Source organism: Phyllostomus hastatus, unplaced genomic scaffold (genome assembly GCF_019186645.2).
Source record: "Phyllostomus hastatus isolate PE091 unplaced genomic scaffold, TTU_PhHast_1.1 phas_contig_1, whole genome shotgun sequence".
Taxonomy (NCBI): domain Eukaryota; kingdom Metazoa; phylum Chordata; class Mammalia; order Chiroptera; family Phyllostomidae; genus Phyllostomus; species Phyllostomus hastatus.
The window spans coordinates 20,952,763-20,972,192 of NW_025333498.1; the positions used below are offsets into that span (position 1 = coordinate 20,952,763).

The 19,430-nt window shown below is 37.6% G+C and overlaps 1 protein-coding gene across 2 annotated transcripts in view; it reads left to right on the top strand.

Annotated features, from left to right (window-relative positions):
• LRP2 (LDL receptor related protein 2) overlaps positions 1-19,430 on the top strand; it is a 199,855-nt gene that overhangs the window by 32,999 nt on the left and 147,426 nt on the right. For both annotated transcript variants that reach the window (XM_045860549.1, XM_045860633.1), the window contains exons 2-4: positions 3,246-3,353; positions 5,103-5,225; positions 10,986-11,102. In XM_045860549.1, the coding sequence (XP_045716505.1) occupies positions 3,246-3,353; positions 5,103-5,225; positions 10,986-11,102 (348 nt within the window). The remainder of the gene's footprint in view (positions 1-3,245; positions 3,354-5,102; positions 5,226-10,985; positions 11,103-19,430) is intronic.

Below are 19,430 nucleotides of genomic sequence, written 5' to 3' on the forward strand. Positions count from 1 at the left end.
AATATTTCAAGTTATTGCTTGCAAAACAACTTTTTCTGAAAACTGGATTGGTTGAAAGTGGATGTTTAGAAACCATTTGTTGAAAAAAGTTTTAAATTTTGTTCTATTTGGAATTTTTTCTCCCATAAATTCTATGAAATTAGTGTATGAAATTCATCCCCCACCCATTTTTGGGGACAAGTTATTAAACAATAAAGCATAGATAATATCTAGTAACTTTTGGGGTTGTGAGTAAAGGCTACTTATTTAAAATAAAACACTCAGAAAATAAAGTGCATACTTGAAATCAGTGGCACCTGCAATTGTTAGCAGACCTGATCTAGATCTTTTAACCAGCAGTTTTTAAATTTTTACTGAATTCGTTGGGATGACATTGGTTAATAAAACTATATGAGTTTCAGGTGTACAATTCTTTACTACATCATCTGTATGTTGTATTGTATGTCCATACCCCAAGTCAAGTCTCCTCCTGTACCCTCTTCTCCCTCTTCCCACCCCCTTTCCCTCTGGTAGTGACTGTCCTGTTGTTTGTGTCAAAACAGCAGTTTGTTTTAAAACATCACATATTCCCTTTATAATAGAATGAATGACAGGCTTCTGACACTAGTGCAGCAATTTGATTGATTACTAAGAGGCCACCCAGCAATGATAAAGTATTAGTTTGTTTTTCTGGACAGATATTTACAAATGATGGTCATTTGGGAGCTATAATGGGCATGGTAGTTATTATTGAAAAAGTTAATTTGACAAATGAAATATGTATATTTTGATAAATTGAATAAATTGGGTTTGATATATTACTTTAGATAACTATTTGGGAGATCAAATATAAAAGGCACTCATAAGAATTACTTAATAAGTTTCTCCTGTTGGTTTTATGTGAGTGATTTTAAATGACTGGCTTTAAAGTGCTTTAAAAAATAACTTTTGGGTGTTTATTTTGTGTTTTTCTCATAATGTGTTTAATTTTGTATTTTAGCAAAAACAACAAACCTCAAAATTTGACTTGCAATAAAAGTTGCTGAAGAAATAGCACTGCTAAATAGCAGGATCAGGAGCTAAAGCAGTGTATGCTGTTTTAAGCCATTAAATCCTTGGGATGATTTTTTGCATAGCAAAAGCTATCTGATTATACAAGCATACTTAGCATTTCTAAAAATAAACTTGAATTTGTTAAAAAAATAAATAGCTCTAAATATATGTTTTCAAGACAGGAAATATATTGCCCTCAATTTTCTTCTATATACTTACTTTATAAGTTTATGCTTTTTTTTTACCCATACCAATATTACGTAAGCTCTTTGTAAGTGGACTGACCTTTAGCTTGTTATAATTTTTCAACTAGAAGTTATTAGATACTAAGAGAGACAAATGTACTGAATTTCAAATGTAATATACTGGATTACTAACAATACACCTAATTGATAAAAGTGATTTAATATATGTTGTGTTAATAGCTAAACATCCAAAGCCCCTAATCTCCCATGGAAATATTGCTTTGTAGAATAAAATCCAGTGAGAAGTTCTGAGATTCCAGAGTGAATTTGTACATTCCTTAGGGGCATTTTTGCAAGGGAGGTTGTTGTGTTTTAAAGGTAGTTGATAAGAGACCTGCACCACCAACCCCAGACCTGCACCACCAACCACCATCATGCATTAGTCTATAGAAGGTATTTGGGTGTACGTATTCCTGTACCACTCAGTACCACCATTTAGCCAAGGGAAGCTTCTGACCATTTGCAGCATGCATTATAAATCAGGATGTCACTAACAGACAATCAGATTTGAACATTCCATGAACAAAGTAGCCTATATCCCCTAGTTCTCATAGATCACTTAACTATGTTTATGTCATGCTGTTGATATGCCTGAATTTACACAAGTCAGGATAGCACATTGTTTATTTATTTTAGGAGTAGGTGATTGATCTGTATATTTACCTAATTTTGGGTTCATTAGCCAAAAATTGAAATGAGTAATTTAGCCTGATTGCTTAAGTACATGGGGAAAATGCAATTATTCTTCCAACCCCTAAATTACTTCTCTCCCACCTTGAGGTTGTAAAAGAATCGTTTTGAGTCTTCTCCAAGTTGGGCTGGTGTTGGCTGCTCTCTTTGAAAATTTTTCTACTTGGCACATAATGCACGAGGAGGTTACTTTTCAGATATTTGGGGAAGCTCAGAGGATTTTCGACTGCCAAATTAGTCCCCTGGAGAGACCCTGGAAAATTGCAGGACATATTGGTTAAATGAAATAAATGTTTTAAAGTTATGATCTCTTCCTGGTATCTCCATGCCACTGCCACTTGGGAAAGTGGCAACTTTTGGTGTTAAGTTTGTGTACTCTGGTTGGCTGAAGAAAAATTGTTTTTTTTGTGTGTTAAATATAACTTTAAATATTTGTTTGCAGAGATGAGAATACAGATCTGGCATCCTACAATTTTGTTAAAAAGCAAAAAGCCAAAATATTGGTCTGAGTCTAAGAACGAGGGACCATAAATTGCTACGTGTGATATAGTAAGAAAAAGGCACTTAAAAAATATGGGGTGGGGAACTGAAAAAAGCACGGTCAAGCAAATGAAAAATTACCCATAAGGTTTATCAATCAGAGATAACTACTGTTAAACATTCTGGTCTTTTTAAACGCTTTTTTTCTTCCCTCCATATGTGACTCTGTTATAGGTAAAATTTTGCATCCTTGTCCTTTATTTTAAATATTTTAAAATATTTTTATTTAAATATTTCTCTTAATCATTTAGCAGTTCTTCATAACCATTTTAATGAGTTCCTAATATATCAATATGTAGATATAAAAAACTTAATTATTTTCCTATCATTGGACATCTAGGAGGTTTTCAATTTCCTTTATTATAAATAATAAAGTGATAAAAATCTCTAGTGCCTTAGAAAAAATACCTAGAAGTAAAAGTACTAAGTCACAGAATAAGCACTTTAAAAACGCAAGATATATGTTGTCAAATATCTTTCCAGATTGGTTACATCAAGGTACACACTCCAGCTGTCAGCTGTGTCTAAAGTGTGCTTTCTGCAGACTCTGAAACAGAGAACATAGTCATCATTAAAGTGTTTCCCTAATTTTATATGATAAGATACATTCCTTTGATTACTAATTAGTGAATCATTTTTTATTTTTATTGAAAATTTAGATTTCTTCTGTGAAAAAACTATATGGCATAGTTTTGTTTTGTTTTTTAAACTGGTTTTCTGTTGTTTGCGGGATTGCAGGATGTGGCAGTGAACAGTTTCGCTGTGCAGATGGGCACTGTATCGAGGCATCCTGGAGGTGCGATGGGACCAAAGACTGCCTGGATGACTCAGATGAGATTGGCTGCCGTAAGTGGGGAGTAGCCAGTATAAGCTCTGTTTTGAGTAACACGAGTGCTTCAGCTGTAACCAAAAGGGTGTCTTTAGTGATTTATTCAGGACTTGGTGCAAGTTTTTCGAGATATGCGTGCTTGAGCAGGGAATTGATGGTATTAATAACTGTCTCACATCAGTGCACATCACTTTCTATTTTACCCTTTATCACGTGACTTTGATAGGAAAACCATTTGGGAGTGGTTTTCTGAAGGCAGTGAGTGACTATTTCAGATTATTTACTCTGGAAATTTTGTGTCCACTAAGAACGAGCAAATAAAAAATGTTATCTGAACAACTGTGATTTGTAGCTCTAGGAGTCTGTTCCAGTGTCAAGGATGTGGTGTAACTTGTGTGAATTACCGTAACAAGATCACAGAAGTGGCTGCTATGATTTTATTTTAAAAAATTTATTTAAAAACATGAGAATATTGTAAACCCCCAAACTATGTACTTATAACACCACTTTCACATATGTTTGTTTATTTGGTTCTCTCAGCAATATTCCGAGGTAGTATTCAGATTAGGAGTTAATTTAGGGAAGTTAAGTCCTTTCTTAAAGGCGCCCCAGTTGATGCACCCACCAAACTCTTACATCCATTGCTTGCCCAGCTTGCGATTTAATTCATTTTGATAGGTGAACAAACAAGGTTTACTATCCAAAAACTGGGAAAGCAGATGAAGAAGTAGTTTTGTTTTTAATTTTTGGCCATACTGTGGCCCAACAGAACAGGCCAACTTTGGTGTAATGTTTGGACAACCATGTGCTTGAATATGGGAGAAAGGGTAGGGAAGCGCCTACACGGTGCTTCTCACACTCTCCTGCACAGATGGATCCACCTGGATGCCACATGTTTGAGGTGGGACCTGAGAGCCCGTATGTCTACAGACTCCCAGGGCATGCTGATGCTGCTCCCCGTGAACCACACTCTGAGCAAGGGAGTAGTTCTCTTTGTTGAGATGTGATCATGTGCTATGTGTTTGTCTTCTCTGGGCTCACTGAGTTCATTTTACGTAAAACAAGAGGAACAAAAAGGCAAGAACAGTGTATTCTGGGATAAAGGAATAAAGGAACTGTTATACCAACAACTCTTCAGAGATTGCTATTATATTTTAGTGTCCTATGACAATGATAATAACAACAACACCAGTGACAATAGTGATAGCAACTAAGATACATTATTTCACTTACTTTTTTAGCAGAAAACCATGAGATAAGTGTAGTCTTCATTTTAGGTACATTGCATTGAAGCTCAGAGAATGGACCAAAGATCCTAAAGCATATAAATCGTGGAAATAATAGTTATTTGACTTTGTGTCTTCTTTTCCAAATCTTATGAATTTTCCTATTTATTATGATGCTTTACTATTAATTCTTATGAAACATTCAATTAATTTAATAATAACTTATGGTTAACTTTGACTTAAATTAAAATGTAGTTTAATATTTTTGTCATATCCTTGTGTGTGTGTTTGGGCTTTTTGTTTTATTTTCTGTATTTTTATATTGCTTTGGGTCATCAGTTTATTGTGATGCTGTTGCTGAGATTATCTGACAGTGAACTCTGATTGGAGGCCACACACTCTAGTATAGGGTTGTTTATTATTGGGGCCACCATACATATTCAGCAGGAATCAATCACTCATTCTCTTGAAATAAGCATTGCTTGTTGGTGTAATAGGGTGGTTGTTTTACATAATGAGTCTTTTTCTGGTTTGTTTTAGCTCCTGCTTCTTGCCAGCCAGGCTATTTCCAGTGTCAGAGTAAAGAGCTGTGCATCCCTACCTCCTGGGTGTGTGACAATGAGCAGGACTGTGAGGATGGCTCTGATGAACATCAGCATTGCCGTAAGTGTTTCTGGAGGAATCTTGTTTTGGTCCTTGAGACACCTAAAACCTAAGCTGTTACCAGTACAAAGCAGAATGGGATAATTCTTTGCAAATACTTAGTTGGGCTTTATACCACAATGGAACCTATGCCAGAATTCTCACTCAGGTTGGTTGATATTGAAAGTATGAATGTGCTGAAGAATTATAAATATACCCGAGTGATTTGGAAATGGCTAGAGAGGTCCCCAGTCTTTAATTTGGATTATATTATGCCCCAAAACAAACCAAACACTTATTGGTATGTATAGGTGGGGCATTCATTTGTGTAGTTGGCGTTTGGATGGGTCCTTTTGGTCCTGCAGCACACTGCGTCCAAACCTGCCACCTCCTCCGCCTCAGTATTAAACTGTCTTTATTTTAATTAAGTGGAGCAAATAGGTAGGTCTGTTGGAGGCGTTCATGGTGGTTGCTTCAGTGACTGCTGACAAAGCCACCATAGAATAAGCTACAATAAGAAAGAAAATAATAGCAATGAGAAAGACCTTAGCAACTGTTGCATTTCTGCAACAATGTGCACCTCACATTGAGGTGGTTCAGGGCAGTAATCTGGAAGAAACTGTTAAATTCTAATTTTGGGGGGATCAAACTGGAAAAGATAATTTTAATGAGCTTGAAAATAATTTTGGGTGAGAGAATAATCTTGAGTAAATATAAGATGGCAACATGTGAGAAGTATGTCTAGCATTTCTTTGCTTTATTAAGGATATTGGTATAATTTAAAATTATTCTTGCCCTGACCTTTGTGGCTCAGTTGGTGGGCATTATCCCACAAAGTGAAAGGTTGCCGGTTTGACTCCCAGTCAGGGCAGTTGCCTGGGTTTCAGGTTCGGTACCCAGCTGGGGCATGTACAGAAAGTGACCAATTGATGCTTTTTTCCCCTCACATCAAGGTTTCTCTCTCTCTTTCTGTAAAAATAAATAAATAAAATCTTAAAAAATTATTCTTATATCAATGGGGATGTTTTTGGCTACAAAAAAAAAGAGTAAAATATAGCTTGAAAAAGGTTAAGCAAAAAGGGAATGTATTATCTCATATAATAAGGGTTGTTCCAGGGTTGATTAATTCTTAGCTCAATAATATTATCTAATTTCTTCCCACTTTTTTTCTCTGCCATCTTAAACTTACAGGCTTTCTGTGATTACACGGAGGTGGCAAGTCCCAAAGCTTACATTCCCCTAATTCACTTTCAACATCTTGAGGAGAGAACATTAACATTTTTTCCCCCACCTCTGGCTTTTGAACCCAATTATCCTCTGGAAGGATCCAGTTCTGACCATTGTATGACATTCACCTTTGAGCCTTACCACATTCTGCTTCATTAATGCACATTTAACAAACTGTGGACACTTATCATCTCTCTGGGACTGTTTTAATAAGTCAGCTAAGATCCTGTCAGCATTCTCAAAGTCATTGTCTTCAAAGATCAAAGAAGAAACAAATGTTTTTGATGGCCGCATTACATGGGAGCTTGTTTAGATGTTAGGTGGCTAACAATGGAGACTCCATGGCCTTCAGTGGGTCCTGGATGCATTTATAAAATGTTGGAAGTTAGCCTAGGACTTTTGAGTCCAGCATTGAGTGTGAACTCTTTCAGTCAGGCCACTAGATGCCAAGGGTCTTTTGAGGAAGAGAATAGAAATTTTCAAAATACCCATGAGTTTGACTTTGGTTTCATTCTAAGAGGAAGACTGTGTAATGAAACAGGCAGTTAGGGCTTGTCTGTCTTGGTCATAGGGTCTGCCAGTAACAAAGGGATGCTGGTCTTTGGGACAGAGTGGTTAAGGGCAAACCAGCAAACAGTGCAAAGCTGTGAAAGTTGTTGATGGTGACAAATGGCAGTCTTGAGGAAGGCATGACAGGAACCAGTCAAGGTTAACCAAGGGCATATCCAGATCAGGTCAAGTCATATGTCAGGGTTTGAGGTGGAGTGGCAAAAGGGGACCAGAGCAAGGAGATGGGGGCCAGTAGTTCAGAAGTACTAAAGGAAGGAAGGAGAAGTGCAAGGCATAGTATGGAACAGGAAGAAATCTTTATTTCTAGGAAATCTCTCTGGGCTGTGATGTTCTATAGCTGGTAGCTTCTCAAAGATCTCAGGGTGAAGATGGGGGGACCTGCAGACAGCAGGTACTTGGTGGGACTAAGATAGGGCTAGACTGTGAATCTCTAGAGAGTGGTGACCCTGTTTTACTCAGCCTCATCCCTAAGGCCCAGCATTCTGCCTGGCACAGAATAAGTTCTTGATAAATGGATACCGAATTTATCTTTTGGCTGGGTATGCTTTTTTGGTTTCATTTTCCCTTGCTCCCCACACATAGTGGGAGGAAAACTGAGCTGTAGATTTCTATACAATGTGTGGCAGAGGACTGCTTGCTAGTAAAAATACTTTACAGAGGGATGAGAGCTAAAAGGTCAACTGCTTGGGGAAAAAGACTGGAGGTAACTTTATAGCAGTAATGTATGAGCAAAGTGACATAGTTTAAATGAGTGTGGATTTCATAAGGTAATTCTTGGATTTTCTAATGATGTAAAAGTCTCTAATGGACATCCTTTAACTACAGACAGATTATGCCAACACTATGCTCACTAAGGTCACCAGAAAACTCCTGTTTGTCAAATAGAGTAGGCACATTTCCTTATCACACTGGGTGGACTTTTCTGTTGCACTTGACTCTGGTGATCACTCTTTCCTTTCTGACACTACAGCTTGGCTGCCATGATGCTCTACTGTCCTGGCCTGTTCTTAACTGCTTTGATCATTCTATTTTGTTTTCCTCTTCTACTCAGCCCCTGAGTATTGATGCTGCTCAGAGGCTGCTAAGCTGGCCTTAACAGCTTTTCTCATGCTATCTGCTCTCCCAGGATAATTTAAACCATTCTCATGATTTCTATAACCCTATAAGCGCTGATCCTATCCAAATCTATGCTTCAGACCCAGGTCTCTTGCTCACTTCAATCTTGTATATTCAACTGCCTGTTGGACAGCTCCAGCATGCTTCAAGTTGTCTCAGCTAGAACTGATCATCTTCCCCCCTCGTTTTCCCTTATATGTTTGCTGGTATACATGTGTTATCTTTGTCCTAGAAATAAAATTAATCCACTATAAGGTATTAACAGAAAATAACAAATCAGTCAGTCTCAAGCTATCAGAAATAGAGAAACTGAAGCTGTTTTCCTTTTTAGTCTAGAATTTTATGAAACATGTTTCATAATGAAAGCATTTCATTAGATAAAAAAGGAAGATGGTTGTAGGTGACATTAAGCATGTAAGCAATTAGCATGAAGAGGATGTCACAATCCCCTAGCTAGAAACTTGGGCGTTATTCTTGATTCTTTCCTTTCGTTCCCTATTTGCATTTGATCATTCTTGCCTAATTTGCTTTATAAACATCTCTAAAGTGTATCTCTTTCTCACTTATGCCATCTCTGCCAATGTCTCTTACATGGCTGACTACCGCAGCCTCTGCACTGACTTCCCTGTCTCCAGTCCTGTGCTTCCCCAGGTCTCGCTGACACCGACGCTGGGAGAATCGAACTAAAACCCTCTGGTAGCTCTCCACCACCTCAAAAGAATAGGCTCCAACTCCTTAACAAGGTTTACAGTGGCCTCTAAGATGTGGCCTGTGCTTATTTTTCCATGTGTGTCACTTGGCATTCCTGCTTTGAAATGCCCATTTGGGGCCACAGTGACACTTGTAGTTCCCTTGGGCATCCCATGCAGAGTCCTGGCCTCTTGCCTCCGTGCATGCTGCCTGAATGCTCATTCCTAAAGGTCCTTCCTTCCTTTTGGCCTAGCTAACTGCAGCTTCTCCTAAATACCTGGGCTGGTGTTCCTCCTCCAGGAAGCTGCCCTGCCCGCTTCCCAACCTAGAGTGAATTAGGCACGCCCCCTCCCCATGCTTTTGTAATTCTTCACATGCCTATAATCCACTTTCATCATTGTTTTCTACTCACTTCTTAAAGTCTCCCCCAGAAACCTTGAGCTCCTTGAGGGTAGGGATTGTACTTTATTCATCTTGATCTTCTTATTGTTGGTGTATCTTTTGTGGCATATAATAAGCCCTAATATATGTTCGGGTAATGATGAATAATAAGTGAACACAGCAGTAGATTGGTTGATGGAATTGTATAATTTTAATTTATTTCTTTACATTTGAATGAACTTTTAACTGCTTTCTTGTAAACCCATTGAAATCTTAAGCACAAAATATAGACTGATTGGGGCTTGAGTTTAAGAAGAAAGCCAAGATAATTAAAATAATATTGTCACTTGATTTAGTCTTTTTTTAAAAAAATATTTTGTTTAAGGCCATGTAGCACTTGCTTTTTCAGGGAAAAAAGAAAGCACTTTAATTTTATATGACAATTGGCAATATATACTTAAATAAATTATATGGGAATTTAATAAATACTGCCACTCAGGAAGTATTACTCTTTTTAATCTTATTCACATGAAATTGTGTCTCTTTCATGGGCAGAATTCAGACATTTAAGTGACTTTTAGAAAATTTGATTTATTCTACCTCTATTAATAGAAGTAATATTTAACCCACAGATATAAAGTAACAGGAGAAGATATGAAATCATACTGTCAAGAATGTGTCAGAAATAGGTTGAATGGAAAAATTTTGTTTGCTATTCAATAATTATGACACATTCATAATGAAGCAATTTTACTAAACAGAAAGAATGAGCAAGACAAAGATACGATTGATTAAAGATAGTAATTTTATTAGTCTTTTTACATCATTTATCACATGGTAAGCTTTACGTGCCCGAATTTTCAAGTACTTGATCTAAAGCTGTCATTGTTCATTTGTTTTTTAGAAAAATTTTTTGGTAAGTTTTGATGGTATATCCCTTAACAGATATATAATTTTATTGAAAAATCAAATTTTGCTGAGATGAAATATCTTTACAGAAGCATAGGAAACTAAAAATTCAGAGGAAAATATTTTCCTCATTTGATTGTATTATTATTATTATTTTTTAGCAGATCACATTTCCTCCCAATACTTTTTTAATGTGGACAATTCAAAAATCTCATGATAATTGCTGAGGCTTACAGAATAGCTTTCACATGATACCTGAGGCATCAATGTGCTTGGTTTTACCTGAAAGCAAATTTGATAACATGATATCCTGCCTTCACCTACCCTAATCAACATAGGGTAAAATTAAAATAGCTTAAATTTTTGTCCTTCTCTTTATAAAACTGACACATGTTCAACATAAAAATTTATATGATAGAGAAAACTTAATAAAATCACCCATATTCTTACCATTCAGGAATAACCCCTGTTAGGCCTTTGGGATATTTCCTTCTGGTTTACACAGGATTTCAGTGAAAGTGTCCTTATCGATCTACGATTAATACCTATAACTGCAAATTTCTTTTATTATTTATCCTCTTTACCATATATAGGTTTTCAATCTATAATGTGTTCTCAACACATGTTGATAACATGATTGTCTGCACACTAACATGGTTAAGCGTTGATATGCTTGCCAGCATCCTGATAAAAATTCCTTCGCTCTTGCATTGTAAGCTCTCTTCCTTGCAATGCTAGGTGCTTGACCTTGTGACCTTATGAACTTTATGTTTCATGTTCACTCTACTTGCCTTTGCTTTCAAGTATCCTCGTTCATATTTGGTAAATGTCAGTGGGCTGGTCTGTGTTTGGCAGTAGTTATAAAGTAATATTTTTCCCCCTTCACAGCTGGGACGACATGCGCGAGCCATCAGATGACATGTGCCAGTGGTGAGTGCGTCCCAGCTGAATACAGGTGCGACCACGTCAGGGACTGCTCAGATGGAACTGACGAGAAGGACTGCCGTGAGTCCCTTTCAATCTTTGCATTGTATGTGGTTTCACATTTGTCCCTTTGGCATCTTAATAAATTTGTTAGATTTGTTGATGGACAGAAATGCCTACAATATGCCTCTTGTTATTAAAATCTCTTGGCAGATTCCTTTGTGGATTAGAGGTGATGCTCTGATAGGATTCTGTTTTTACAAAGACATTCCAAGTATTTCCTGCCTTAGCATATTAATTTTCTGTATTTTTAAAATTAAGACACTTTCAACATTAACAGAGAATCCTGAAATATCATTGAATAGATTGAGTATAAAGTCCAGTTTTGTCACTGTTAAGTTTTATTTCATTACTATGGTAAATTTCCAGGTCAAATGTCTCATTAGTTTTGTGCTGTTATGGACTCATTTTCTTCCAGATTGCTTTTGGAAAAGTGTTACATTTTGAAAATCGCTTTCTCTGTACTGGCAACATACTATATCAGTTTGCAAAATCAGCCATATAAATCACAGTATTCTGTGTATAATGTTTAAATATTACCATAACCCAAATAAGAGAGTACAGTCATGATGCTCAATGTACTACTTATAAAAAGTAATCTGCCTCTTTTGAGGTTTATATAGAACTGTTAGAATACAAGAATACAGGAATTCTACTGTGTCAGCCCTATGGTTTGTTGGACTCCGTGTTTAGTCTCAGTTGTACCAGTTTCCCTTAAAAGCCCTTATAAATCTATCATATGTGAACTTATCCAGAACTTCCTTTTCTCTTTATACATTTCCTCCTGACACCTTTTATACATTTCTTCTTTTGGTGTATTGCAATTTAGAAGTTTACTGTGTGCTTCTATTTTTTTTCTTACTAAGGTACTTCCTTTTTTTTTTGCTCTTTATTGTTTCAAGCATAAAAGTCAATATTATTTTAATAGTCAATATCCCAATAATCAGTAGACAGGTTTTGTGTATACTAGAAACCTTAATCATAAACTTCTTAGTTATCATGTCTCCATCTGAAGATTTAAATTTTAGTCTGTTCTTGTGGGACATCTCCTGAATTGTTTGAGAATTTTGATGGAAGAAATACTTACATATGTGAAACGAGAGACCGGGGCCCAGACAGGCCCGGAGCCACACTGCATCCACACCACCATATCATGCTACCTTAAAAAAAAGCAAAACACTCTGCCTTCAATGCTTTCTTCCTTGTATGTTATTTTTTTTTGAGAGGAGTCTGTGCTATTCATCTTTGTATCTCTGTTTCCTAGTAGAGTTCTTGGTACAGTTCTGCTGTGGTATAATTTCTTATTAAATGTTTTCTTTTGAAGAAATTATGTTGCCCCTCATTTGTGTCTCCCTTGGCTTTAGATATTTTTCAGAGAACCTAGACTCTGTACTGGCAATTTTAGAAATGATAGGGTGTGTCTGGCTGTCACAAAAGAGCAAGTCCATGAGTCAAGGACTTTCTTTCTTTTTTTTTTTTAAGCAAACACTAGGTCCTTTATTGAGGCAAGTGAAAAAAATATTTTGATTAATGATAGTGGTAAGTCATATACAGTTATGTGTCACTTAATTATGAGGATATGTTACGAGAAATGTGTTATTAGGTGAACATCATAGAATGTACTTATGCAAACCTAGACGGTATAGCCTAATATACACATAGGCTGTATGGTAGAGCCTATTGCTCCTAGGCTACAAGCTTGCACAGCATGTTACTGTATAAAACAACATGAGATTAATTGAAGCACAAGAGAATGATGCAATCAAGAGGCATGAGATGTATGAAGTGGCTGCTGGTGTAACACAACCTACTGTCTTACAGCAAACATTTTTCTAAGTAGAAAGAGCATACTCTAAAATAATAAGAAAAAGTATAGTATAGAAACTATATAAACCAGTAACATAATCATTGATTATTATTATCGAGTATTATGTACTGTCCATAATTGCACACACTATACTTTTATATGATCAGCAGTGTAGTAGGTTTGTTTTCACCAGCATCACCACAAACACATGAGTAATGCGATGTGCTGTAACTTCAGGATGGCTACGATGTCGTAGGTGATAGGAATTTTTCAGCTCCATTATAATCTTACAAGACCACCATCTTACATGCAGCCTGTTGTTGACCCAACATCATTATATGGCACATGACTGTAGTTTACTCATATTCTGCAGTATTTTGTAAACTTCACAGCATTATATGAATTCTATTTATGATTGTTATTTCTCAATGAAGATGATAGGGCAGGTGTTACTATACTCTCTTGTACATAAGGAATCTAAAACTGCAAGGTATAGAGTGTCCTGTTCAAGGCTGTATGATGTGTGGCAGAGTTAGTGCTCAACCCATCTTCTGATTCCCAGTCTGGTGATTGTCTTCATGAAGGACTTCATTTACAGAAGGAGAAAGTTCTACCTTGTGCAAGTCTGGGAGAGAACCAGCGGCCCGGCCTATGCCACCAGCCAATAGTCTGTGTCTTTATTCCTTATTTACAAGTGGATAAAAATGAGTGCTTTATTGCAAATGCAATGGGACTGAAGGAAATGCTACTTCAGGCAAAATAAAAGGCAGCTAAAACAGACTGTTTGGATTTATTCCATGTGAACAGCCTGCAGCCAAGTCTAAAGTCACTAGTACAACTAACTGCCTGACAAAGGACCTTCCGGAAAAAAAGCTGGCATAGTATGAGCATGCAAGCAGCTGTTATAGAAAGGAATGAAGGAAAGGAAGTGAGTTTTATAAACTATCTGGGCAGGAGTTTTTAATCAAGTTTTTGTTTGCATTTTTTTAAAAAATACAAGTAACTGGTGAAACAAGGATTTGTTAAGGAAAGAGAACCAGATATGTAGAGTGTAATTAAATCAAAATCGAAATAAAATCTATCTTTTAGAGTTAGTTTCTGTGTCAAAATTTGTAGATTTGCTTTCCATTTCTGTTTTTAACTCCTTGCAGTTTGTTTATAAAACCAAGTCAGTTGTCTTGGAATTTCCCACAGTCTGTATTTTGCTCATTTTGTCCCCTGATGTCATTTAACATGTTCTGTCCCCTGTCATTTTTGGAAATCAGTAGCTAGATCTGGAACAAGGGTTCTCAATCCCGGCACTCATGACTTTGGGGGCCAGGTATCTTTGCTGTGGGGAGCTGTCTCGTGCATTGCAGAAAGTCTAACAGCATCTTTGGCTTCTGTCTACTAGAAGCCCGCAGTACGTCCAACAACCAAGAATGTCTGGACAACCAAAAATGTCTCCAGGCAATGTCAAATGTCCTCTAAGAGCCAGATGTCCTCCCTTTCCCTGCTCTAGTTCAGAATATCCCTAGTGTAGAGGCTTGCATAGATGATGCAAGGATTTATTTCATGTGTGTGTGTAAGCAACATACTTTGTATATAAGGTATATATTTCCAAGAGCAGGTGCATAACGTGATGTTAGCAGCTATTTGTCCTAGAGGCATGTAGCTATGTTAAATGTCCCTTCAGCTATATAGGAGGTGTTTATCAGTAGTTTGAAAGTAGAATGTCCCTACATGATCAAGGATTAAGCTTGACTTGGCTACAAATCATTTTGTGAGATACAACACTTTATTCTGTTGTTTCTGCATTTAGGAGGTATAGGGATCAATACTTGAGTACAAACTGAGAATCAGCTTATGACTATGACTTTTATTTTCTATTTCTCAGAAGTAGGTTTTCTATAGGAATAGATCTTAATGCATTAAACACCTAGAAACCAGTTAAATATCGTAATGGATATTAGAAAAGCTCCCAAAAAAGGACTAATTCTTTTCCCCTAATATTTGAAAGGATCAGGAAGCTTGCCTCTTAGTGCATAGTCTTGACTGTCAGATCAGACCCCTAGGTCATAGTGCCACCCTCTCAAGCTTATAAGATCAGGACAGGGAGTTCCAAGACAGGGCACCTTGTGTCCATTCCAGGCATTCCTTGCACAGAACAAAGAATGGAGTGTCAGAGTCCTCTCAGGGGGGCAGGGAGAGGGGAGGCAAGAGAGTGGGTGAGATGGCGAGGAAGGCAAGGGTATTAAACTCCCATTAAAAAGATTACCCTTGAAATAAATTTGGTGTAGTATAGAGGTTTCTTATTGTGTTTGGTCTTTTTGTCTGCTGTGCTCCCCTCTGCATAAGGAGTTTTTGGTTATTTGACTGTTAGAAAACTATTTCTGAATAATATATACAAAAATCTGTACCACAAGTTAAAGCTCCTTTCCCCTAAATTATTTTACTCTTCAATCTGGCCGTCTGTAAAATGGTACCTGCTATTAAACAAATTCTCAATTAAATTTTTTTTTTTTTAGGGAACAGAGAGATTCAAACTGTAGTCCATTTTTACTTCTAATGGGATTAGCATCCAGGAAAACCACTCATGCAGAGTCTAAGATAAACATCAGAACAATGCAGCAATTATGGTTCATTCAATTAATATATTGTGGTGACTTTTGGTTGCTCAAAAATAGTACATTTTTCTCCCCTTAAGTCAACAGATTATTTTGTTTTTATTAAGTACCATATTAGAATGATTTTGGTGAGTAAACTATTGCTAATTGTCAGTGGTTTGTAGCACGTCTGTTTTGTTACTTAGGAATGCCAAAGAAAGGGTAAAATCCCTGTTACAATGAAGGCTTTCTTGCTGGTAATCAGCAGTATTTGGTCTGCCTGCAACTGGGGCTGCTTTGTCCCTGAAGCTTTATTTCTACTGACTTTCTGTTCTTCGAAATTTAAACATTTTCCTTTATATACCTAACTGCTGAAACTCTACCTGGGGGAAGAGTTGGAGGGGAATAGAGAGAACGGTCAGAATTGCTCTGCGGACTATGATGGCTCTTGAAAAATATGTTTGTTCTTCAGACTCAGCTGCACAGCACATGTAAGCTGCCCAACAAGTCTTGCTCTTGCTGTCCCCTCTCTACTTGAGGTGAGAGAGCAGAAGCAGAGACTGACCTCATCTCACACATCACCTCACAGATGGGCCTGTTTAACATTCTCAGTTGAGATAGGATTCAGAGCCCCAAAACCTTGAAAAAAGAGAAACATTTCTCACTGAGTCTCCATCATTCAAGCACATTATGTATCCCTCTCAGCTGTTGCCCAGTTTCTCTGCTCCTGTCTACAACAAAGTTACATAGGATTGTCTTCAATCAGTCTCCATTTCCTCTCCTCCTTTCCTTCTTGAACTCACTGAAAAATCAGTCCTTCACCTCCACCAGTTTCCAGAAAATTGCTACCATCCACCTCCACTTTGTGAAACCTTATGGTTCTTGTCCAGATATCACCTTATCAGAGAACTACTCCTAACTGTCCCTCTTTATCATTCTGCCCTGCTATATTCCCATAACATTTTTCTATATGAGATTTGTTTTAATTTCTGTCCTTCTGTCCTTCCAAATAAATTCTAAATTCTATGAGAGGAAGGGCTTTATGAAGTTCATCCTTTTCTCCCTAGTACCTAGTACTCCTGTAGGTCCGCAGTAATTATTTGTTGAATGAAATAGCTTTTTAAAAATTTTTATTTATTTATTTTTAGACAGAGGGGAAGGGAGGGAGAAAGGGAGAGAGAGAAACATCAGTGTGGGTTGCCTTTCATGTGTCCACTACTGGGGACCTGGCCTGCAACCCAGGCAGGTTCCCTGACTGGGAATCCATCCAGTGACCCTTTGGTTTGCTGGCCAGTACTCAATCCACTGAGCCATGCCAGCCAGGGCCGAATGAAATATTTTTTTTAAAAAAAGCTCTGGGAGTTTGTGTTTTACCTGTAATTTTGTTTCTTTCTTTATTCAATTGTTAGCACAGTATCTAGAAAAGTGGATTTCAACAATATGTTGGATAGAATTAAATCCTAACTACGGGATAACTGGTGGCTAGCGTACTGATGCTCACCCGGCAATGATGAGCACTCAATTATCTGAGGTCGAATTCCCAGCAGGGAAACTGAGCTACACCATTTCTGAGTTGTGGTTTGAAAGTGGCCATTCTCAAAATTCTGGGGTATAGCTAGTTTTCTGGTCTCTTTGGATAGACGTTACCTGTTTGTTTTTCCCACATAAGTCACTGGGGGTAAATGTCAGGAAGAGACAGGAGTGGGACTAAGGTGCTGGGTGACCCTGAATGAAAACAGAGCCCTATCATTCCTATATGGAGCCAATACCATGAAATCTGGTGTGCATTATAAGTATTTGACAACCCATGAAAAACCATCTTACTTTTTCACACTATTCCTTGGAGCATTTGATGCACAATTTGCTGTCTTGTTGGTCAATAACTCCTGTAGTAGAGCTCATGTGGGATTTTTATTATTATTTTTTTACTAATAGAACCATGTCAGTCTTTACCTTCTATGTAGATTTTGGTGATGTGTTTGGGAGGAAAGAGGTGCTGTAGATCCAAAATCTTTGGAGCAAGCCTCTCAGTCACATTTCTGATTTAGGTCTAAGATCAGTCAGCATGGATAGAGACTCGAAGGTAAAGACCCACTAGTTCAAAGCGAGCAGGGTCAGGAAAACTACATAACTTAATGTGTTTGTATTTTTTACTTCAGTTTCCTGAAAGCTGCTCAGACTAAACTTGGTGTCAGTCCAGTTCTACCAGCCCTGGGAAGACTATATTTGCTTTCCCTTTCCAAGGTGCTGAATGGCTATTTCCATTTTGTAAATCCTGTTATATATATGCTTTTTATTGAAAGCAGCTTCTTCCATTATTTTTGGAAGAAGCAAGAAATGCCTCTCTGTTGTTTTCTTGCATATTACTGCACGGACTCAGTGCCAGTCCCTGGTGGCAGTTACTTCCGGGGCTTGAATTGGCCTGGGGTGTGGATGGGAGGGTGGGGAGAGGAGGTGGGTCTCTAGCTACTTTGTAGTCTTTTTGGTCTTGATGCTTCAGGAAAACTGTATTCCTTAGCATAGGGTTTCCTGGAATTCCTAAATTATAAGAGATTGAAGTCTTCAGTAGAAAATGCTCTGACTTGTTGAAATTTAGAGTTGCTCTCACTTCTCCAGACTTCCCAAGGTAGAATGGAATACTGAAGGAAAGAAAGAAAAACTTTTTCCCCTTGGCTTACTCTCTTTCTTTTCATGCTATCTTTTTAAGATGTTCTACTTTGATTCGATTTCATTCTTCTGTAATGTTTTGCTTCTTTCTATCACTTTGAAGCTTAGGAGCAGTAGCAGTATCTGCTGTAGTGGTTAGGAGCAGGCATCGTGGAGCCAGACTGCCTCCGGATTGGGTTCCGGGTCTCCAGGTCACCAGCTGTATGACCTTTTTCAAATTATGTAACCCCTCTGTGCCTCAGAGAGGCACATATGTGAAATGCATAAAATATAAATCTATAAATGAGAGTAATAATAGTATCTGTCTCACTGGGTTGCTATAAGGCTGAAATGAGTTTATGCACATTGAGTACTTCTTAGTTTCTGTCACACAGTTTTCAGTACATGTAATTAGTTATTGTTATTGTTATTGCTTATTTAACTTTGTGAGTAGTACTTGCAACTAAGTGCTGGTGGCTAAATTAGTAAACTTTTTTTTCTGGCAAATAATTACTTTGGATTAGCCTGCCTTCGGACCAGAGTAAGGTACAGTAACTTATAAAGGATGACTCTAGGATCTTGAAAAGCCCCAGGTGTTGGGCAGAACTTGCATTAGTGACTTTTTCTTTTTCTTAAATTTTGGCTTAAGTTTCACAATCTACCTTTAAGGTGCCTTCTCTTTCTTTATAATCAATTTGTTTTCTTTTCTACATGCTTTTTGGCCATTTTGTCAAATTCTGAGAATAGAATATATATTTACAGCTTTCTTGTTAAGATAATAAAGAGTGGTGCCCAATGTTTGTATCTTACTCAGCTGTGAACAGTTTGCATCCGGGAGGCCTGTGAGCTCCTCAAGCCACATCTTCCGCCTTGGTTCTGGACAACCAGGGGTGTCCAACCCGCAGCCCGTGGGCCACATGCGGCCCAGGATGGCTATGAATGTGGCCTCACACAAAATCGTAATTTACTTAAAACGTTATGAGATATTTTTGTGATTACGTGTCACAATGTATTTCATATGTAGCCTGAGACAACTCTTCTTCTTCCTATGTGGCCCAGAGGTGCCAAAAGATTGGACACCCCTGAGTAGAACTATAGCATGGAACTTGCGTGCTACAAACCAAATCATTAGCAGAGAAAAATTTTAAAAATCTTCAAGTGCAAATCTTATATGTATATTTGGGGACAGCTCCCAGTTTGGAGGGAACAAACTACACATTTCATTTGGAATTTGGAGAAAGTAAGGAAGGCAGAGGGAAGAGGTGGTGAGACCAAGGGTGTGCAAGGGTGTTCTCACATATTTGTGTCAGG